The sequence below is a fragment of the Canis lupus genome, chromosome 4, assembly GCF_011100685.1.
Source record: "Canis lupus familiaris isolate Mischka breed German Shepherd chromosome 4, alternate assembly UU_Cfam_GSD_1.0, whole genome shotgun sequence".
NCBI classification, from domain to species: domain Eukaryota; kingdom Metazoa; phylum Chordata; class Mammalia; order Carnivora; family Canidae; genus Canis; species Canis lupus.
The window spans coordinates 23,737,072-23,761,241 of NC_049225.1; the positions used below are offsets into that span (position 1 = coordinate 23,737,072).

Here is a 24,170-nt window from a genome sequence, read left to right on the forward strand (position 1 = left end):
AGACCCGGGATTGAGTCCCACATCAGGCTTCCTGCATGGAGCCTGCTTCTTTCTCCCTCTGCCTGTGTCTCTCATGAATAAATAAATAAAATCTTAAAAAAAAAAATCATAGCAAGCAGAACACTGCCCTCCTCCCCCACTGCCCCACCCAGCTTTTGACCTCCCTAGGTAGACCAGGATTCTGGAATCTGGGTCTTTCTCACTGATGATGCTAACTGATTGATGGCTGGGATTCTAGTTTGTAATCTGAAAGATGTCTGCCTGGAGCGTGAAGTCACCCTGGAGAAGGTCTAGGTTTCCAAGGCCTATATACTTCTTTGGTGCAAATGTGGTCCTGCTGCCCGAACAACAGATGGACAATGAGATGGGGTGATTTCTACTAGATTAGGATAAGGAAGAATGTGTAGAAGCGGGCTCAGCTGGCTCTTGAAAATGTGGTACCCTTTTGAAAAGTCCAGACAGAATCGAATCTGAGTTGTGCCAGGTCCCCAGTCTCCTCTCTGGCAAGGTCCATAGCTGGAGAGTTCAGTAGTAGGAAGAACATATGCTGAGTCTGTGTGACTACAATGTCAGAAGCTACGTTACACAGAGTTATTTACCACAGTTGTCGAACAGAAGAAGGGAGAGTTCTGCAGGGATAAGAGACCAGATATCCACTTGGAATCAGAGACTCTTAGGACTAGAAGAGAACCTCAGAGAAAGTGCAAAATCCAGAGAATAATTTGCTCAGCGGGCAGCGGACCTAGGTCTAGAATCTAGGTCTCCCGACTTCCAGCCCATAATCTTTTCTGTATGCACCCTGGGTCTACTTGCACCTGTATATGGACAATACTGATTCCTCTATGAAAGTGTCCCCCTAGACAACAGAGAAAGCTCAGGTAAAAGAAAAAGCTGGTTGGGGAATCCTCAGTGCTAGTGGGCAGAGATCAGTAACTGAATAGCTGGAGGCTGTGAGGAGGAGTCAGCATTATGGTTTGATCACAGATCTGATTGCCCTATATGCTGGAAGACATTAGCATTCCCTTCAAACTTCTAGTAATTTCGGGGATAATTTAAAAAGTTTATTTACCTGCAACCCAATGAAAAACACGTGAAACAGGGCAGCCCTGGTGGCTCAGTGGTTTAATGCTGCCTTCAGCTCTGGGCCTGATCCTGGAGACCCGGGATCGACTCCCACATCAGACTCCCTGAATGGAGCCTGTTTCTCCTTCTGTCTGTATCTCTGCCTCTCTCTCTTTCTCTCTCTGTGTCTTTCATGAATAAATAAAATCTTAAAAAAAAAATACAACAACAAACAAGTGAAACAGAGGTGGCCCTGGGAGCTCTTCCCCACAGTTGCCTCTGATGCACAGATCTGGCTACGATGATGAGCGAGCATGACCCAGTTAGAAGCTGCCTGTCTCTTCCTAATTGCAAAGGTGTTTGGAAAGGTGATACTCCAAGTTGGGCTGGCAGTCTCTGGCTGTGTGGCCATGTGATTATTCCTGCCTTCCTGGACTGCAGCGGAAAAAATGAAAAGCTGGCTTGTGACTGCCAAGGTTAAGTGAGGGGAGACATTTCTGCTTCAGTCCTGGAAAGGCTAATGATACAGATGCCTTCGTTTCTTCAGTCCGTCCCTAGATGGCTTTGGGGGTGTGGTGGGGATAGGTAGAAGGATTCTCCCTCGGAGAGCACTGTCCTTTCTTTTGTATCTTCTTTCAAGGCACTTTGGCTAAGAGAACACACACATTTCAACCTGATTCTGGGGGGCGGGGGAGGCGGGAAGGACAGCATTCATGGGAACTAGCAATTTAAGCAGCTAAGAGCAGAGCAGTATACCAATAATGAAAATAACAATTCCTTGTTCTTCCTGGTGCTTTTAAGATGTAGGTGGGTTGACCCCCTCTGTGTACTCCGGCTGCCACCTAGTCAGAGGTGATGTTGGTGGTCCTAGCTCCTAAATACCAGAACATGCAACAGAGAAAACCTGAATCTCAGGTTTTCTGAATCTCAGGGCATCATCCCAGATGACTGCTTCGATGAGCTTTACGTGCTTAATCTAGTATAAACTGATTTAGAGTTAAGTTTATTGCCATTATCCATTATTTAATATCTGGCTTCAAAAGTCCTCATCATATTCTGTTCACAAAAGGCAAACATTTTTACCAGCACCACTGGGAAGTGATTTCAGCTGATGCACCCATAGAATGATCAATTTAGTGGGGGAGACTGTATATGCCATTAAGACTGAGAAATATGTAGGAGAAATTATCAGACATATTAATAGACACATATGGGTTACAGTGGACTAGTGTGTGTTTGGGAGGAGGTACATTTTGGATCTGAATTCTAAAGGATTAAAGAGATGCCTGCTCCAGATTTGAGCATGTATGATAGTGGGTGATGTGGGGTGGGGGGGGTGGAGGAGTCAATCTGAATAAAGTACTGAAAGCGGCAAGGGATGCTAACGCCTGACTAGTGAGCGAGAACAGAAGGTGTAGGGGGTGGTGAGAGCATCAGGATAGATTTTACAGAGGGACAGTTAAGGCCTGTTGCAAGGAAACCTTTATAACAAAGCCAGCTCTTACTTGGAGACCAACTTCCCATATTCACTTGTTTTTGCCTCCTTAACTCTTTAAATTCTCATTCTTTTTACTTGAAAAAGCTGGTTTTCATTAGCTAATACATTTATCTGTTTCAAAATTCAAATGGTACAAAAGGGTCGAAGTACCCTTCCCAACCTTATCTCCTAGTCACCTAGTTGTCCAGGGGCAACCAATATCTCCAGTTGCTCCAGAAATGTGGATATAAAAATCAAATTTTCATTCTTCATTTCTTTCCACAAAAATAGTAGTATGCTAAATACATGGTTTTGCTTTACTCATTTAACAACATCTCTTAGGAAGAATGCCATACCCTTACATAAATAATTCTTTTTTAACAGCTGCATAGTATTCCACTGACAGGATATATCATTTATGTAACCAGTTCCTAATTTATCCTAACCTCAATCTTGAGGAGGGAGTACCTTTTATTGCCCTTCCCTTTACAACATTACTTCCTTGGTGGCCTACAGTTGTCAGCTTCAATAGAATTTGAATCTCTGGTAGCGTCAAGGAGGGGAACTGATATATTTAAAATCTGCCTTGCTGAAATAATGTATAAGGTTAAATACTCTTCACCTTGACAAGTGTCTCATCAAAGCTTCAGAGGCTTCTAAGGGTAGTAAACCTTGAAGTCCCTATAGAAGCAGAGTTTGAATAAATACTAATCTCTGTATTTCCCCGTTGGTGGAATTCCTTTCTGATCCTTTTCTCAGCGGGACACAATATTGGCTAATTTTGTCCTTATTTGTCTATTTATGTGGATTTTGGGCAGTTTATCCTACCCTCACCCTCCTCTCTCTCTCACTGGTAATCATGAATCCTCAAAACAGCTCTCTTCCTCCCTGGAGGCACTTACATAATTTTACTAAATCACAATATATTCAAAGTAATATAGTTAAGTCAGAATCAATCTTTAGAATTGCTAAGGGCCTTTAAATTTGGGAAAATAAATGAGGTCTTTGCAGAGAAATTGCCTCATAAAGCAAACATTTCTTTCAGAATTTGAGCTTCCTTGCCTTCATCATGAATCATTTTAAACATTGATGACTTTGTCTTAAATGAATGGAATCCTGGTCAACACTCCTCTTCACATATAAATGTTTCTACAAAATGCAGCGATGAACTGAAGTGCAGGGGCTTGCCTCCCACAAACTTTAAAAGAATTTATAAAATAGGAGCCTTTCCCCCACATAACCTGTTCCCCACACATCTTTGTGACAGTCCCACTCCTGCCTTTATGCTATAGCTGTCTGGGGAATGCTCTCTCATACATTCTTGCTGTGAACTTTTCCTATTTCTGCTTTCACATATAAACACTGAATCCCTTATATAATTCTCTAGGTTCTTGTAGCAGCAGTGGGTGTCATGAGCCAAGGAGAACAATGGTGTGGAAGTCAGTGAGCCTAAATCTCTGGTCTCAGTATTGTGTCACACTACCAGTGATTTGAACAAGTCATTTCCTTCCTCTTTGTGAGTAATTGAAGAGGTTAAAAACAATAAAAGGTTTAAATAAAATTATTTATAACTTCCCTTCTCACATTAAAATTTTATGGCTGCCATGTTATTTTACTTTTTTTTTTTTAGATAACATGGCTTAAATCACTTAAAATGTCCGTATCTTCGGAAGTCTTCAAAGAATCAATGTAAAAGTGTGAATTTCTGGAATTATGGCTTGTGTGGAGGGCAGAATTCTGAGACAGTCCCCAACATTCCCACCCTCTGGTATGTGTGTGTATATATATATATACATGTGTGTGTATATATATATATACACACATACACACATATACACACCCTCTATAATCTCTAATAAACTCTAATAATCTCTAATACATATATATGTGTATATATATACATATATACACCCTCTATAATCCTTTCCTTGAGTGTGGGCAGGATCTACGTGAACATAATGGGGTACTACTGTGATTAGGTTACTTTATATGGAAAAGGTAATGGGATAATCACTCCCATGATTACTATTATATAATAAAAGAATGCAACTCAGCACAACCGGAGAAAGGGTGTCTCCTGCTGGCTGTGAAGAAGTGAGCTGCCATGTTGTGAGTGGGCCACATGGCAAGGAACTGCAGTGGCCCGCTGAGAGTGATCCCTGGCTGGCAGCCAGCAAGGAAAAGTCCTACAACTGAAAGGAATTGAATTCTTCCAGGAACCTAAATGAGCTTGGAAGAGGACCCTGAGCTGTAGATGAGAATGCAGCTCTTCCAACACTCACTATACTTTAAACCTTGTTAAGACCCAAGCAGCGAAGAGGCATTTGGGTGGCTCTGTCAATTGAGCATCTGCTTTTGGCTCAGGTCATGATCTTGGGGTCCTGGGATTGAGCTCCGTGTCAGTCTCAGCTGGGAGCCTACTCTGCCCTCTGCTCCTTCTCTCTCTCAAATAAATAAATAAAGTCTTAAAAAAAAAAAAAAAAGACCCAAGCTGAGAAAGAAGCCAGTTATGCTGTGCCCAGACTGACTTACAGAAACTGAGATAACAGGTTAAGATACTAAATTTGTAGTAATTTGTTATGCAGCAAGAAAGCTAAGTAGAAGGTTTTTATAGCTGGGAATGTCCTTCTGGGGTTCTTAGAATCATACTTGATGTACAGCTGTGCTCATTTTAGGTACATTTTACACAAATGTACCTCTCCTGCAACTACTATACCAAACTCCACAAATTAGATCTTTAGATACACTGGCCAAAGTCTAATTAAGTTTTACATTTCTTAACAAGAATATAAATTGAGATTGCCACCCTGCTTTTGGGAATTCAACAGTGCTGCTCTGATTTCAAATATATCTGATAATTATAAGTTACTTCATTTTCACAGAAATTTGGATATAACTTTAGGCTATAACATGTCCCTTAAAACATTACTACATTCAGTAAAAAAGCTGACTTAATTATAGTCCTAGAATTTCTAATCTGGAAGAACCTTTGGAGACATTTAGTATCACTCTAACCTGAGGGTCAGAGAAGTTGTGACTTGCCCATGGTCTTAAAAAAATTAGTGACAGGTGAAGGTGACATAGTTGTATCATTTTCTCCCTCACACTAGGCTTTTATAAGAGCAAGTCACCATCCTTTCTAGGACTTGACTATGTCTAGAATTAATCCACTCATTTATTCACATTAGATGAACATCTACTGTGTATATAAAGAATTGTTCTAGGATCAAAGTAGGATACAAAGATATGGAGAACATGATTCGTGTCCTCAAGAGTTTATGGTGTAGTGAAAACTTCCCCTTGAATGTTGAGAACACTAGAGATGTTAACAGGGGTTACATATTCTAGGAAAAGTGAACTTAAATAAGGATAATGCCTTCTGAAAGCAATGATCTCAAGAATCTTTGGGTGAATGATGAAACTGAGGAGAAGTGAAAGGCTCCAATCTTCCTCATTAGTAAGTGCAAATTACTTAGTAACTTTTTAAAAAAAATTTTTTTTTTTATTTTTAAGATTTATTTACTCATGAGAGACAGAGAGAGAGGCAGAGGCATAGGCAGGGAGAAGCAGGCTCCCTGCCTGATGTGGGACTCGATCCCAGGACTCCAGAATCATGACCTGAACCAAAGGCAGATGCTCAACTACTGAGCCACCCAGGCACCCCAACTTATAACTTCAAAACAAACATGAATTCAAAAGTGACTGAAAAAAGCTGTAGATACTACTTCCTAAGAGAACAAAAGTAAGTTCCATGAGGTCCTAGGGTAATCTTTTTAGTTTTGTTTAATAACTTTTTGCTAAGTTCCCATATTGGGGTAGAACTCTATAAGCTCCTGGACAGTGGAAAGATATTATCTAGGGGCCGAAAACCAGAACAGGCATCTGGGTATAGTTATCCTTTCCATCTGATATATTAATATAATATTGTCTCATTAACTGGCACAATAACCCTGAAGCCATATTCTATTATCACCATTCTATTGATCAGGAAACTGAGGCTTTGAGAACTTAAGTGATTTATTCAAGGTCACAAAGGTAGTGAGGAGCAAGGACTCAAACTCAGGTTTGAGTTTGAAGCCAAAATTTTTACTTACAAATTTCATGCATATAGTTAACTCTCAAGAAGTGCTAGATGTTAGGACAGTATTTAAATGCGTAACAAAGCATTGCCACACCAAAGAGTAGAGCTGGTGAAGAACATCTTGATTAGAAACTGAGAGGTCCACATCTGTATGTCCTATGTTTCAATGTTGACAAACATACCATTTGATATACACGTGTCTTTTTCTGTTCTATGGTATCCTTTAAAGGGACACCAACTTTTCTTGTTATGTGACCTTATGTAAGTGACTTTAGGCTTCTGTGTGTTGGTTTCTTCACAAAGAGTAATAGGATTAGAAAAATGATGAACACAGATGTGTCCTACTAAGACATTCCTATGTGGGATAAGAAGCTAGATTAGAGAGGAACTATGAGTCTGTGTCAACTCTAAGGTATGAATTCTAGATGTCAGAATGTGTCTGTAGAACATGGTCCTGAACAGAAGAGACAACTCTGTGGGGGAAATGTCATGTCATATTTCCTATTCAAGAGAAGGGCACTAACTCCAAAACACCCTAGTTTACCAAAAGGACTTTATTCTCACCCTAAGAATGGTCTATGCTCAGCCAAAGGGAACTGGAAAGAAATGACCTAGAGAGTGTCTTTCTTGAGCTACTAAAAAGGATGTTTAAAAATGACAAAACATTGCCTTCAGGATTGTGTTTCAGCAGCATTTTGGGAAATACTGAGAGATGGAAGGAATATACAGACTTTGGGATTAAAGAGGCCTGAGCATGAATCCTGGCTCTACCTGCTTAGCTAGGTTAACTATGAGCAAGCTGCTTTATTTTATATTTCCTTGTCCACAAAATGGGGGATAATACCAACTACCTTTCGGGTTTTGAGGATTAAAAGATAATATCCATAAAGCACTTAGAGTAAGCTTGGCATACAGAAATTGCAATGAAATGATAGTCGCTATAAGTGTTCTAGTTGTGTGATGGCCTCACAATCCTCCCAGTGATGATGCTATGGGATTCTTAGGGCTCAGGAGAGGGCGGCAGCTTGTCAGTTAAAGATAAGTGTTCAGAATACAGTGGTTTGCTGTGTGTTAGAATTTATTCCATTACTAATTTATAACTTCCCCGAAAACCCAGTAGGGACCTAAATATCAAAAGACTGATAAGACTCCTTTACTCATTTAAAATAACAGACTCAAAGAAATTCAAAGCCACAAACAGTCTTAAAGGTCATCTATGCCATACAGGTCACTTCAGAAATAAAGGCAACAGAGATTTGATATGACTGGCACTTTAGAAGAAACCTTTTATTCTCTTTGCAAAAGTAAGAATACTCTAAGTTATATAAACCATAGCTCATTTTAAAGCTCCAATTCAATTTCTAACTTTTTTCATCGTAGGATGCCATCAGGGAGGAAGTGGTGTTCAGTTTTCCATTACCTTCTTCAGACTAGGTAAATCATTTAGACAGCACTTGAGAGGTTATATATCTAAGTTTATGCCCTGTATGTGTAAAAATAAGCAATCGAACCAATTCCTCTTAAGTGCTAAACGAGAGGCGACCTATAGGGGAAATATACAATATTTCATGAAGGAAGGTTCTTTCTTCAAATGGTCAGAATTCACCAAGGACATTTCACATTTGCCTGGGAGTTTGTTATTCTCACACAGGCCATGCAGAACTAAAGAAAGAGCCTCAATGAACTTTGTTATTTTTACTCTGGAGGGATTGGATCATGCTGTCATATGGTAAATCTGTAGTTACCACCTGCCTGGGTTCTCAAACTGTTCTGAAGAACATTAGCTTTGTAAGTTGTTAAAAGACATTTTGGGGCAAATCAAGTTTGAGAACTATATGGCTCTCTTGGAGATTCATAATGCACATTAGCATATTAAAAAGTTGGCAGGAGTAGTGCTGCAGGAAGAAATTCTGTACAACCTGGCATTTTCCAAACTTATTTGAACCATGGAACTTTTTTTTTTTTTAAACCCACAGAACCATTAACATATTGCAGTAAATAGTGTTCTTCACGATGCTGTTTGGGAAATTCTGTGCTAAATTATGTCTAAAGACAGGTTTGCAAGCTCTAAAATAGCCAAGCAAGAGAAGTGCCAGAGCCTCTTAAAGGTTCCAATTTCTGAAGGTCCTAACCTTTTGGGAAAAATGAAGACAGCCAAGACTGAGAGCAGAAGGCAGACAGAAGTACTCCTCTTTCTGCCCCTGCCCCACTCCTTCCTCAAGCCTAATATGGGGCAGAGGCTCCACTTTTAATCATATATCTAATTAGCATTTAGCACAGCAAACTTGAGCAGCTTGTATACTTCTCTTTCTCCCCTTTAGTAGACCATGAGCTTCTTGAGGGTAGAACCCAGCACAGCACCTCTGCTGTTGGCTGAACAAATGGATGAGTCACATTGATTCTGGTTTACATTATCAATTTAATGAGGAAAGCAGCTGACATTTATTAAATAGTTGCTGCATAATAGGCACAAGGTTAATACCCTATGAGGCAGGTATCATGATTCTGATTTTAAAAATACAGAAACTAAACTTGCCTAAAAGCAACTCAGCCAGTGAATGATGGAGTCCAACTTAAAACCTAGGGAACGGGACTTCAGAACCTATGTTCTAAACCATTACACTTTTTTCCCTCTCTTCCAAGTATTGTCTTAGCAGTAAAATCCCATGACTGCAGGGAGAATTCAAGTAGAACTCAAACCAGTGGAAGAATCACTAGTAGGACTGTCAGGATTAGGATGGTTTGAAAGCAAGGGGGAAAGTGCAAGGAGAGTGTGCAGAGGATAGGCACATCTGGCAGAGTGAGGGAACTTGGCAAGGATAGCTGAATACATGCTAGTCTTTCCACGCATACACTAGTATGTGAACAGTTAACATTACTGATATCACCCTTTTAAGCATGCAGGAAGGCAAAATAATGTCAAGTCTAAAAGACAGGAGTTACAGAGGAACACAATGAATCAATGGCATGAGTTTGTTCTCTGGGTCTACTGGGAAAGGTGAGGGTTTATTGGCTTGAAATCTGATGTCTTATTCAATCCATCAAAATGTTTATTTACTTATTCATTTATTGGTCAAATATTCATAAAGTGTCTACTATGTCCCAAGTATTATTCTAGGCATAAAAAATATGTCCATGAACAAGACATATAAGCATGCTAGTAAGCAGAGTCAGATAATAAACACGAGAAAATATCAGGTAGTGACAAATGCTGTGACACATAGGGTGATGGAGTTACTTTCGAATGGGACAGTGTGAGAAGTGATTTATAGGAGACCTGGATTACAGGGGCCCAAATACACAGAGATCATGGGAAAGGGCACTTGAGGTGAAGGAACAGCTAAAACAGAGGACTTCAGGTGGGAATGAATTTGGTATATTTAGAATATAAACAAAGAAAATGTGGAGTGGAGTGAACTGGAAAGAAAGTGATACTGATGAACTCAGAGTATATAGGCCATGACATATGAAACCCTGTGAGTCTGGGTAGAGCCTGTAGAGAGACTAGGGCTTTAGTAGGGGAGATGCAGAAATGGAGTCAGATGCAGGATATGTTTTGGAAGTAGAGACAGATTTATTGAAGAAATGAATATAGGAGTGAGAATCCAGGCTAATGCCTACTTTTTTTTGATATCATTTTGATATTAATGAGGTGGTGGTAAATAAATCAGTAATGAGGGCCTACAGTATACAAAATATCGTACTTAGTGGTCTTTGCTCGATTAGCCATGTTTGTGGAAATTAAAGCCCTTGTCCATAATTTGTGGATAGAAACTGATGACAATAGTGAAAGCAGAGGATTTTAGGTTAATGTGTCTTTTTTTTAAAAGATTTTATTTATTTATTCATGAGAGACACAGAGAGAGAGAGGCAGAGACACAGGCAGAGGGAGGGCAGGCTCCCTGCAGGACTCTGGGGTCACGCCCTGAGCCAAAGGCAGAAACTCAACTGCTAAGCCACCCAGGCCTCCTGGTTAATGTGTCTTTTTAAAAAAATTGTAAGAACCATAGGCAATATAGTTTTTTATAATTTATATTGAGTAGATAGGGAAGGCCTCTCTGAGGAAGTGACATTTGAATTGAGACTTGAAAGATAAATTACACTATTTACCTAGGTAAATAGTATAATTAGGTTTCTAAGACAATTTAAGCTTTTAAACAGACAATACAAGTATTCTCAAAGTAATTTAAATTCACTCTCCCCATCACCTCCCATTTTGCTATTACTTTGTGGACTACTTAATGGGTGATATTTGGTTCTTAATTGCTATGGTGTGTTGAATGGTGGCCCCCTAAAAGATATGTCCACATCTTAACCCCTAGAACTTGTGAATGTGACTATGTTTGGAAGAAGGGTCTTTGTAGATGTAATTAAATTAAAGATCTTGAGATGAGATCTTGGCTAAGGATTACCCAGGCAGGCCATCCAATGACAATCCTTTCAAGAGATACACAGAAGGCATGTGGGGAGAAGGAGGGGAAGGCCCTGTAAAGATAGAAGCAGTGACTGGAGTTCTGCAGCCATGAGCCAAGGAGTGAGTAGAGCCACGTGAAGCTGGAAGAGGCAAGGAAGGATCCTCCCCTAGAGGCTTCAGAGGGAGCAGTGCCTTGCCAACATCTTGAGTTCAGATTTGTGGCCTTCAGAACTGTGAGAGAATAAATTTCTGTTTTTTTTTTTTTTTTTAAATCATCATGTTTGAGGTAATCTGTTATGGCAGTCCTAGGAAATGAATATACTTGGCTTCTCCCTGCTACTTAGTATGAATCTAGGCCAGCTTCCCCTAGATATCCATCGTTTTATACCCAGGGAATCCAAAGTTACACAGATAAAACAAACCAAGAAGTCAAAACAATGCTAAATATCTTATAACTCAAAGCCAAACATATATTTGGATGTCAGATATGACTGTATAATTTGTAGCACTGCTTCTATTAGCAAGGATAATGAGGCATGGATTATATGGAGAATGCACATCCTAGGAAATGGCCTGCAGTCATTTGAAAGAAACATTTTTTTTTTAACCACTAGGTTGCACTTTCCTTTGCCACCACTACCCTGAATCATTCTATTTTATATACCCTATAATTTTAACACAGATGATCATCCTAGATCATTGTTCTTTAAAGGAATTTTACTGTCTTTAGTTGAGCTTTTCAAAACAGGTATGCAAATATAAAGAGGAACTTATTAATTTTATTTTTATAATAAGTGATGACTTTAAATCTTGTATCTTTGGATTTTCAGATGCTGTCAAATCCGTTTTGTGAAACAGAGCTATTCTGGAGAAATAACCCTGTGTTATTACACATACAAACATAACCTCTATGATACCATTAGTTTGTTTTTTTTTTTTTCAAGAGATTCTACAAGGTTAAAGGAGGTATGATTTTAAATAAACAAGCAAACAAGCAACTGTTCTTTAAAAAAGCTATGTGGATTAAGAAAATGAAATAAAAGGCATCCAGTTTGGAAAGGAAGAAGTAAAATAATGTCTCTCTGCAGATGGCATCATCTTATATTAGAAAATCTTAAGGAATCCACCTAAAAGTGTTGAACAAGCAAGATTGTGTTGATAAAGCCTCAGGCAGTGCTTTGGTGAGATTTATAACTTACATATTGCAGTACCCAACAGTGAAATAGAGACACTGTCAGATCAACCAAAATCTAAGAGAATTCATTGCTAGCAGATCTGTACCAAAGAAAGGACAAAAGAAGTTCTTCCGACTGATGAGAAATGATACTAGAAAAAAATTTAGGTACTCAGGAATAAATGAAAAGCACTCAAAATGGTAAATACAAGCAAACGGCAAATGTGGGTACGTATAAAAGATTTTTTCTCTTAATTTTAAAAAAAGATTTTATCTATTTATGAGAGACACAGACTGAGAGGTAGAGACATAGGCAGAGGGAGAAGCAGGCTCCCCATGGAGAGCGTGATGTGGGACTTGATCCCAGGACCACCACCTGACCTAAAGGCAGATGCTGAACCACTGAGCCACTCAAGTGCCCCTCTCTTAATTTCTTAAAAAAAACTGTTGAAAGCAACAATCCTAATATTGTATTGTAGGGATTATATATGTACAGAAGAAAGATAAATGACAACTATAACATAAAACATACAGTGATGGTAATGGAACTATATGACTGCAAGTTTCTCACATTTTACTCAGGCGGCACAATACTACCTTTTAGTGAATTGTGAAAGGTTATAATTTCTAGAGAAAGCATTAAGATATAAAAATGCAAAGAGATATACCTAAAAGGCCACTAGATCCAACTATATGTCTAGAAGAGATGCACTTACCTAAGACACAGATAGGAGGAACATAAAAAGAATAGAAGAAGGCATACTGTGCAAATAAGAACCATAAAATAAGCTGGAGTAATCATACCAATATCAGATAAAGTAGATTTCAAGAAAAGGTGTATTACTAAAGATAAACGGGGAACATTTCACAATGATAAAAGGGGTCAATTCATCAGGAAAGCATAATAATCCTAATCAATAAGTGTGTATGTACTTAATACCAGAGCTCAAAATTCATGAAGCAAAGACTGTCATCACTTAAAGGGCAAACAGACAAATCCACACACCATATGTGAAGATTTTTTTTTTCTTTTCTTTTCTTTTCTTTTCTTTTTTATGCTTCAAGAATTTGCATGTCATCCCGTGTAGGGACCATGCTAATCTTCTCTGTATCCATCCAATTTTAGTATACGTGCTGCTGAAGCAAGCATGACGTGGAGATTTTAACATCCTTCTCTCTGTGCTTGCTTTGGCAGCACATTATAATAACATCCTTCTCTCGCTACCTAATAGAGAAACTCGACAAAAAAGTCAGTAAGGACATAAATGATCTGAACACTAACAACCACTTTGACCTGACATCTTTACAACACTACATTCAAAAATGCAGAATATACATTTTTTTCAAATGTATTAAAACATTTTTCAAAAAGAACTGATCATATGCTAGGCCATTAAACAAGTTTCAATCAATTTTAAAGAACTGAAATTTTATAGTGTATTCTCTACTATAGAACTAAATCAAATAAAAAAACAAAAATATATCTAGAAAAAAATTTGGAAATTAAAAAACCTTTTATTTTATTTTTTTAAGATTTCATTTATTTATTCATGAGAGACACACACAGTGAGAGAGAGAGGCAGAGACACAGGAAGAGGGAGAAGCAGGCTCCATGCAGGGAGCCCTATGCAGGACTCGATCCTGGGTCTCCAGGAACACACCCTGGGCTGCAGGCGGCGCTAAACCGCTGAGCCATCCAGGGCTGCCCTAAAAAAAACTTTAAAATAACATATGAGGGCAGCCGGGGTGGCTCAGCGGTTTAGTGCGGCCTTCAGCCCAGGGCCTGATCCTGGAGACCAGGGATCGAGTCCCACGTTGGGCTCCCTGCGGGGAGCCTGCTTCTCCCTCTGCCTGTATCTCTGCTGCGCTCTCTCTCTCTTTCTCTCTCTCTCATTAATAAACAATAAAAATAAAAAAATCTTAAAAAAATAAAATAACATATGAGTCATCTAAGGGACTCAGAAAATCAGAAAATATTTCAAACAGTTTAATCAAAATGTAACATATCAAAATTTGTGGTACATAGATAAAACTATGTTTAAAAAGAAATTTATAGCTTCAAAACCTTATCTTAGAAAAGGTAGGTAAAGTTCCATCATAAAAAGCTAGAAAAAGAAAACTAATATATACTGCAAATAAGTAGAAGAAAGGAAATAACAATAGAAAAATAGAAAAAAAAAAACATACAAGAAACAGTCAGGGGATCCCTGGGTGGCTCGGCAGTTTGGTGCCTGCCTTTGGCCCAGGGCGTGATCCTGGAGTCCCGGGGTCGAGTCCTGCGTCGGGCTCCCAGCATGAAGCCTGCTTCTTCCTCCTCCTGTGTCTCTGCCTCTCTCTCTCTCTCTCTCTCTCTCTGTCTATCATAAATAAATAAATAAATCTTTAAAAAAAACAAAGTAAAAAATTGGTTCTTTGAAAAGTTTAACAAAATTGCCAAACCCCTGGGTAAACTAAGAAAAAAGAAAAAAGCTGTAATTCACCAATGTTAGGGGAAAAAGAGGTGATTTCAGATTCTATAGATGTTGAAAAGATAATAATAGAATATTATGAGTGATTTTTCATTAATCCAATAATTTAGATGAAATGGGAAAATTCCTTAAAATCCCACAACTTATCAAAATTCATACAAGATAAAATACAAACTCAGAATACCTATGCATTAAAGGAATTAGGGATCCCTGGGTGGCTCAGTGGTTTAGTGCCTGCCTTCGGCCCAGGGCGTGATCCTGGAGTCCTGGGATCAAGTCCCACATCAGGCTCCCTGGGGGCCTGCTTCTTCCTCTGCCTGTGTCTCTGCCTCTCTCTCTCTCTGTGTCTTTTGTGAATAAAAAAATAAAATCTTTTAAAAAAATTAAATTACCAAAACCTTCCTACAAAGAAACTGTAGCCCAGTTTTATTGCTTACATAGAGAAACCTAATGGATCTATGAAACAACTAGAAAAGTGAATTTCTCAAGATTGCAGAATACAAGAACAACATACAAAAATCAATTGTATTTTAGTAATAGCAGCAAATAATTGGAAAATGAAACAAAAATTCCATTTATAGTAGCATCAAAACCTTAACATGCTTAGGCATAAATTTCTAAAAGTATGCACAAGACCTGTTTACTTAATACTACATAGACACTGCTGAGAGAAACCTAAGAAGATCTAAAAAAATGGAGATATATAACATGCTCATGAATTGGAAGACTCAATATCACTAATATGTCAAGTCTCTCCAAATTAATCCATATATTCAATATTGTTATAATCACAATCCCACCTCTTTTTTCTTTTAAGATTTTATTTATTAGAGAGAGAGCACGAGTGGCGGGGGGGGGGGGGGGTGTGGACAGAGGGAGAGGGAGAAGTAGGCTCTTGGTTGAGCAGGGAGCCTGATGCCCCAGGGCTCCATCCCAGGATCCTGGGATCGTGACCTGAGCAGAAGGCAGATACTTAGCCAACTGAGCCACCCAGGTGCCCCAATCCCACATCTTTTTTACACAGAAAGTGACAAGCTGATTCTAAAACACAAAGGACCTAAATATCTAAAGTAATCTTGAAAAAGAAGAATCCACTTGGGAGATTTATAATACCTGACACTTTAAGACTTTCTATAAAGCTACAGTACTTATCAGACTGAGTATGGATATAGACTCATAGCTAGACATATAGATAAGTGTAACAGAATAGAGACCTTATAAACAGACCTACACTTAAAACGTAATTTAATTTCTGATAAAATGCCAAAGCAAACCAATGAAGGGCATTTTCAACAAAGAGTGCTGGTACAACTGGATATCCATGTGGAATACTCTGCCTCACACCATATACAGAAATTAATTTGAGATGGATCACATAAGAAATGGAAGAGCTAATGCCCTAAAGCCTGTAGGAGAAAATACAGGAGAGTATCTTCAAAGTTTGGTGGAAGATAAAGGTTTTATTAGGACCAGAAAGTAATATTAATAAAAATAATCCAATAAATTAAACTTTATCAAAATTAAAACTTTTTTAAAAACTTTTTTTTAAAGATTTTATTTATTCATAGAGACACACACACAGAGAGAGAGAGAGAGAGAGAGGCAGAGACACAGGCAGAGGGAGAAGCAGGCTCCATGCAGGGAGCCGGATGTGGGACTCGATCCCCAGTCTCCAGGATCACACCCTGGGCTGCAGGCGGCGCTAAACCGCTGCGCCACCGGGGCTGCCCAAAATTAAAACTTTTGCAAATGAAAAAGACATCATTAAGGAAGTGAATAGGTAAGTCACAGTCTAGGAAAATATTCACAATATATGTATCTGATAAAAGACTAGTATCCTAGACTGTTTCAAGAACTCAAGTGAATAATAAGACAAGCAACCTAGTAAAAATGGGCAAAATATTTGAACAGACATGTCACCACAGAAGATATCTGAATGACAAGAACACAAGAAAACTGCTCAGTAGCAGAAGTCATCAAGGAAATACAAATGAAAAACATAATGAGATGTCTTTATATACACTCCAGAATACTGCCAATGGTGGACAAGAATGTAGAACAACACGAACTGTTGTCACTGCTGGTGGGAATACAAAAAGATACACTGTGAAAAAGGGCTTGACAGTTTTTTATAAAATAAATACCTTCCCCTGGACCGAGCAATTCACTCTTAGGAATTTATCCAAGAGAAATGGAAATACATGTCCTCAAAAGGACTAACACAAAAATATTCATAGCAGCTTTATTCAAGGTAGCCAGTAATTGGAAACAGATAAGGCAACCAATGAAAGAATAGATATACAGATTGTGGCGTGTTCATACAAGAAATTACTACTCAAAAAAGGAACAAACTACTCTACACGTGACAACATGGATGGACCTCAAAAACACATTGAGAAACACTTTAAAAGATTATACATTGGATAATTCCATTTATATGAAGTTCTAGAACAAACAAAATTGATCTATGGTGGAAAAACACACAGATTAAGGTTGTCTTGGTGCATCAGGGCAGGAGTAGACTATGAAGGGGTACAAAACGGAACTTTATTTATTTAAAATGGTTCCCTAGGTTTTTTTTAAGATTTATTTATTGGTTTGTTTGTTTGTTTGCTTATTTATTTATTTATGAGCGACAGAGAGAGAGGCAGAGACATAGGCAGAGAGAGGAGCAGGTTCCCTGCAAGGAGCCTGATGTGGGACTTGATCCCAGGGCCCCAGGATCGTGCCCTGAGCCAAAGGCAGACACAGCCACTGAGCCACCCAGGTGTCCCAAAAGGGAACTTTAAACAAATATTGAACTTCAATTAGCATTCATGCTGAAGTATTCAGACATGACTTATGTCTATAATTTCCTTTGAATGCATCAAAAAATAAAAGAGATTGATAGAGGGATGAATATTTACACAGATATATTATCTGGAAAATACAGAAAAATGTTAATTGAAGTGGACATGTGTATGTTCTCTGAATAATTATTTCAATTGTTCTCAATGTGTGAAAATTTTCATGATATAATGTTGGGGGGAAAATCATGTTTTCACTTCCCCTGCTTCCTCACATCGCCTGTATTAACTGGAACTGAATTTATAGGAAGTAAACCAATAGGGGGTGCTAATCTGAGTCATGATTTTATCTAAACAAACAAAGCAAAAAACCATGTTAACACAAAAAATAAATCAAACCATTGCTTCCCACCAAAGAATGGATTGAAATGGATACTGACTTTAGCTTCACATCAAATATGTCATGACTCTGGTTCCAATGAGAGAAGCTCCAAAGTTTCTAAAGATAGGCATCTGCCTTGACCACAGCTTTTAGCACAAGAAAATACATTTGCTGAGCTTGGCCTCTCAGGGTGAAATGCAAGGCTCATGCAATGGCAACAAAACGAAACAGGCCAAGAACAATGTCAATTAAAAACTCACATATTAACTATTAAGGAGGGGTAGTCACCTAATAGGTTACAGATTCAGTGTTTATACCTTCAAGAACAAATTTCTGGGTTTCATTACCTTTATCAAGAGATGCCCCCGCCATATGGTAAAAGCTTAATGCAGTGTCCACATCATTAATATTCTTTAGGAAAGTAAAGAAGTTCTCCACTTCCTGAAATGTCAGACCCTGAAAGAAGAGAGACAGCAAGATAAGGCTGCAATCGGTAACAAAAAGCAGCACAAAATGCAGAGAACTAGGTAATTATTCAGGTCTATACATCAGAAATTTATGCTATGTTTAGAATAGAAACTGAATAAATTTGTCAAGGAATGACAAATTTGTATATGTATACAAATATGTATACTTGTATATGACAACTCTAGAATTTTGCCCTGTTGGCTAATTGCTTTCCCCTCCCATGTAAAACCTGACATGAAGCTGTTTACTGTGATGGCTGGATAGCTTTAATAAAAGTATTTCTGACCCTGCCCTCCAATTAGTCACAGTATCTATTATGACATTTCCTAAATGAGCTTTTAGCCCCTTGATCTGTTACATGTTATACATCTTAACAAGTTGGACTAGAGTCAGGACTTCTATTTTAATAATCTACCCTTAGGACAGCTAAGCTTTCTGAGGCTTAAACTAAGTAAAAAAATCACCAAAGTCAGTAATATATAGGGGAATGGTTTGAGAATTTAGCAGAACCCAAGCACTTGGGAAGCTGTTCATTGTGTCAATCTAAAAGCTACTAACAAAGCAATTTGCCACTTAACTTTAATCGGATGAAATTCCCTAAATGAAGTTCTTTTCAAAAGCTGCTCCTAAGATTTGCTGATCTGATTTGACTTTCTCTGATGGCTCAAGAGAGAGTAGTTGTATAACTAGGGCCTGGGAGGCTCCTTACAGGGTGAAGGATTTGTCCTATTTGACTATTTCCACTTCTCACACATCATGCTGTGATGGAAGTAAATAAAATTTCTAAGAAGTGGATTACACTGGGGGAGACATTGAGGTGAATGCCTTTTAATGAAGCATCAGGTTAACACTGCCCATGTCGATTGGCTTCCACTTGGTGCTGCTCCTCTTCTAATTTCCATTTCCCCAAACTAGAGAGCTCAGGCATCCACATGGGGAACTTAGAAATAAAGAAACTTCAATACAGACAATGTATTGAATGTTCTTTCCTGGTACTCTTCAAAGTGGGTCAATTGTATCTTTCTCATTTAATCAATCAAACTAAGAGCTAAAATACTGTATGTATGATTATGTCACATGATTTTTTTATCATTTTCCTTAGAATAATAGAAGTTAAAAAACTTTTTATTGTGGACTATGATGACCATATAGAAATCTGCATAAAACATAAATGTTTGGATCCCTGGGTGGCGCAGCGGTTTAGCGCCTGCCTTTGGCCCAGGGCGCGATCCTGGAGACCCGGGATCGAATCCCACGTCGGGCTCTCGGTGCATGGAGCCTGCTTCTCCCTCTGCCTGTGTCTCTGCCTCTCTCTCTCTCTCTCTCTCTGTGACTATCATAAAACAAACAAACAAAAACATAAATGTTCAACAAACTGCTGTAAAATGAACACACTGACCTGTTCCACCCAGGTCAAGGAACAGACTATTATCACCACCCGGAAAGCCTTCCTCTCTCCCCTCAATAGGTTCCATCTGTCATAACCCCCTTTTCCCAAGGCTAATCACTATTCTGACTTCTAGGGAGTTCATTTCCTTCCTTGTCTTTTAAAAAAATAGTGTTACTATCTCTTTATGCATCCTCAAACAGAAACAGTTTAATTATGCTTGTTTTGAACTTCATAAATGGAATCATGCAGTATGCATTCTATTACATATGGCTTCTCTCTTTAAACTCTATGTTTTGTATTCTGTAGTTAACTCATTTTTATTGCTGTTAGTATTCTATTGTGTGAATATACCATGATTTTTTAATCCATTCTACTTGGGTTTCCAGTTTTTGGCAATTATGCACAGTGGTACATCTGTATTTAAGTATGCATTCAAACATTTATGGAGTACCTACTATGTATCAAGTTCCATAATTTTTGGCAGTGAACTGGAAGGCTTATGTTAAATAATTTTTCTCTAACTTGAGGCCATTCTCTTGGCCTTGACTTACAGCATCCAGAAATAGGGCTTATTCCTTATATAAATGCTTTAGTATGCTATCTATATTTTTTAAAAGATTTTATATTTATTTATGAGAGAGAGAGAGAGAGAGGCAGAGACACAGGCAGAGGGAGAAGCAGGCTCCATGCAGGGAGCCCAACATGGGACTTAATCCTGGGTTTCCAGAATCATGCCCTGGGCCAAAGGCGTAAAACTGCTGAGCCACCTGGGCTGCCCCTTTACTATGCTATCTAATATAAACGCTAGGCTAGAATCAACCTTATAGAGGTGAATTCTATTGGACCAGAAGTACAAATTCTACAATATCACATGCTTGTGCATGGATATCCTAATGCCATCTTCTCTTCCCTTCCATCAGAAGACATGAGTGGTGGAAACAACCCAAGTACCCACTGATGGATAAATGTATAAACAAAGTAGAATATGATTCATTCTTTAAAAGGAAGGAAATTCTGACATAAGCTACAATATGGATGAACCTTGAAGATGTGCCAAGTGAAACAAGCCAGTTACAAAAGGTCAAATACTATATGATTCCACTTATATGAGGTACTTAGATTATTTAGATTTATAGAGACAGAAAGTAGAATGGTGGTTGCCAGGGCTGGGAGGAAGGAGGAAAGAGGACTTTTTTTTTTTTTTTTTTTAGTAAGCTCTGTGCCCAACATGGGGCTTGAACTCATGACCCCAAGATCCAGAGTTGCATGTCCTACCGACTGAGCCAGCCAGGTGCCCGAAGAATTGTTGTTTAATGTGTACAGAGTTTCAGTTTGGGAAGATGGATGGTGGTGATGATTGCCAAAATATGAATGTATTTAATGCCACTGAATTATACACTTAAAAATGGTTAATGTAAAATTCTTTTTTTTTTTAGATTTTATTTATTTATTCATGAGAGACAGAGAGAGAGAGAGGCAGAGACACAGGCAGAGGGAGAAATGGGCTCCCTCGATGTAAGACTCAATCCCTGGACCCAGGATCACCACTGCTGAGCCACCCAAGCATTGCTTAACGTAAAATTCTTAAAACAAAGGGCATGAAAAAACAACAACAACAACAACAACAACAACAACAAAAAAAAACAAAGGGCATGGTACAGGAAATGCTACCCATTCTGACAGACAAGCTCTAATGTTTGTTAGTAAAATTCATCGTGAAATGTCAAATACAATAGAATAGGTCAGAGTACTCATGCTGAGATTTAAGGACAGACAGAAAATCTGAACAAATGGCTATTCATTTGATGATTTAGAAAAACAGTGGGATACAAATCACATTAATGCCATTATTAAATTGAAATATGTAACATTTTACCTTTTATTGTATGGCTATAATAAAAATATTTATTGAGCATTTACTAACAACTCAGCACTATGCTAGGAACAGTGAGGGAAATAAAATTGCTCTGGATATGGGCCTTGATTTTATAGAGCTTACAATTTAGATAGGTCTCCTTAAAGAAAAGTTGATGCCAGTCACAAAAGTCTTATTTCTTTGTAACTACCTTAGTAAAAAATTGCCAGAGTTTTCTGGCAATAAAGTTATAATAAGATTCTAATATGAGGTTTGTGGATGAAAAGTGAAAGGATGTGCTTTCTGCAAATCTGTTCAAACTGGAAGGCATTAGCTGTACATAGTCCACCAGCAGGTGACTTGACCTGCAGAATCATAGCCAAAAGGAAATCATCTTCCCTTAGGCATGGCATCAAAAGGGATTTCTTGACACACTATGGGGAAGCCGAAGGAGGAGTTATTTTATTCTGTGACCAATTGTTCAACAAACTTGGAAAGATGAACTTACTTAAACCTGGGCTGTAGATGACTAAAAAAAGAAGATAAGGTTAATATACTTTGTGGACGGTAGAAACACTTCTTTGTTTATTAAAAATGAATTTAACATTAGGAATTTTTTAAACAAATAGAATTGTCTTTCAAAGCTAAAAGCAACTGATATAATGTTTTAGAAGAAAACATAAAAAGTCTTCATAACCCTGTGTTAAGACAAAGAGTTCTTAGATATGACCCTGAAAGCATAATCCATAAAAGAAAAAAGTTGATAAATTATACTTCATCAAAATTATAAACTTCTGTGTTTCAAAATACTGAGAGAATAAGAGCATCTGGGTGGCTCAGGCAGTTAAATAGCCAACTCCTGATTTTGAGTCAGGTCATGATCTTGGGGTCCTGGGATGGAGCCCCACAGTTAGGCCCTTTGCTCAGCAGGGAGCCTGCTTCAGGATTCTCTCTTTCCCTCTGCCCCTCCTACTTGCTCCCCAACCCCCCCCCCCCCCCCCGCCCCAAATACCGGGAGAACAAACAAATCACAGACTGGGAGAAAATATTTAAAAATCATGTATCTGATAAAGGATTTGTGTCCAGAACTATGTAAAGAATTCTTATAACTCAAAAATGAAAAAATAATAATACAACTTTAAAAAGTGTCTGAATAGGCATCTTACCAAAAAAGTTAATATGAGTGGCTAATGATGTAGGAAAAGACATCAGAGTTCAAAGCCACAGCCAAGAAAGAATTCTTGAGAAGTCTTTGGTGCAAAAAGGTGACTTTATTAAAGCACGAGGACAGGACCCGTGGACAGAAAGAGCTGGGGTCATGAGGAGTGGCCCATTATATACTTTCAAGTTGGGAGGGGGTTAGGAATAATGTAAGTCTCTAAGGAATTTAGAAGTAAGGTTTCCAGGACCTTGAAGGGGCCAGCTATTGTTGGGAAAAGGTAATTTATTAACATCTAGCAAACCCTTAGTCATGAGACCCTTTAGATGTCTATCAGTGGGTCGTATGCTTCGCGGATGATTGCCAACACATATCTTGGGAGGGTAGATTAGAGATAAAGGAAATTCCTAAAGGAATTTTTTTATATGTTAAGGTAGACTTACAGGATCCTGGGGATCAGGCTAAGATTGCTTTTTGCGCTTAGCAAAGTATCAACGTTGAGGCAGTTGAGTCCCTAGAGGAATGTCACTCTGCCTGTTTCCCGGACTGGTCAATGGGCTGTAGGCAGTAAGGAATTTTAATAATTTCTCTTTTGCCTTTGCTTCCCACATCAGCTAGTACGTTCATGAAACAATGCTCATCAGTCATTCAAACCACAATGAGAACTACTACATACCTATTAGAATGACTGTAATAAAAAAGACAAGTTTTGATAAGGATGTGGAGAAACTGGAACTCTCATACATTGCTGTGAAAATGAAACATTATACACCCACTTTGGAAAATAGGTTGGTGCTTTCGTTAAAAAAAAAAAGGTTAAACTCAATTTTTTTATACAGCCCAATACGTAAATGTTCATGGCAGTATTATTTACAATGGCTGAACACTGGAAACAATTCAAATGTTCAACTGGTAAATGGATAAACAAAATGTAGTATATCTGTATAATGAAATTTTATTTACTATATTCACCAATAAGAAACAGTAAGCTATGAATACAAGCAATAACATGGATAATCTCAAAATAAGTAAAGGAAGCAACACACACACACACACACACACAAAAGATTACATTATTTTATGAATGCATTTATATGAATGACAAATCTGTAGAGACAGAAAAGAGATGTCTGGTTGTGTGGTGTGAGGGCGGAGATGGGGGCTGAGTGCAAGCTAGCACAAGGGACCTTTGCGGGATGATGAAAATATTCTACAACTGGATTGCAGTGGTGACTGTATAACTGTAAATTTACTAAAAATCATTGTTCACTTAAAATGGGTGAATTTTATGGTCTGAATTACACCTCAATAAAGCTGTTAACAAAATAAAAAGCAATGTGAGTAGAAAGAAGTAAGGAAAATTTGGCTTCCTCTGGAGTCATCCGTTAACACCAGATATCAAGTGCTGACAGGCCATGGTGAGGGGACTACAGGGTATAATGACAGGGTAACAC

General features: G+C 38.3%; 1 protein-coding gene, 1 long non-coding RNA gene and 1 other non-coding gene across 13 annotated transcripts in view; 1 reads left to right on the forward strand and 2 right to left on the reverse strand.

Annotated features, from left to right (window-relative positions):
• MICU1 (mitochondrial calcium uptake 1) overlaps positions 1–24,170 on the reverse strand; it is a 248,383-nt gene that overhangs the window by 9,443 nt on the left and 214,770 nt on the right. For all 11 annotated transcript variants that reach the window (XM_038534294.1, XM_038534296.1, XM_038534288.1 and 8 more), the window contains one exon: positions 18,192–18,300. In XM_038534294.1, the coding sequence (XP_038390222.1) occupies positions 18,192–18,300 (109 nt within the window). The remainder of the gene's footprint in view (positions 1–18,191; positions 18,301–24,170) is intronic.
• LOC111095482 lies at positions 7,590–12,529 on the forward strand. The gene is made up of 3 exons (XR_005357957.1): positions 7,590–7,924; positions 8,001–8,054; positions 11,865–12,529. It is a non-coding gene; the product is annotated as an uncharacterized LOC111095482 (long non-coding RNA).
• On the reverse strand, positions 13,253–13,354 carry LOC119871679. Its single transcript, XR_005358751.1, has one exon. It is a non-coding gene; the product is annotated as a U6 spliceosomal RNA (small nuclear RNA).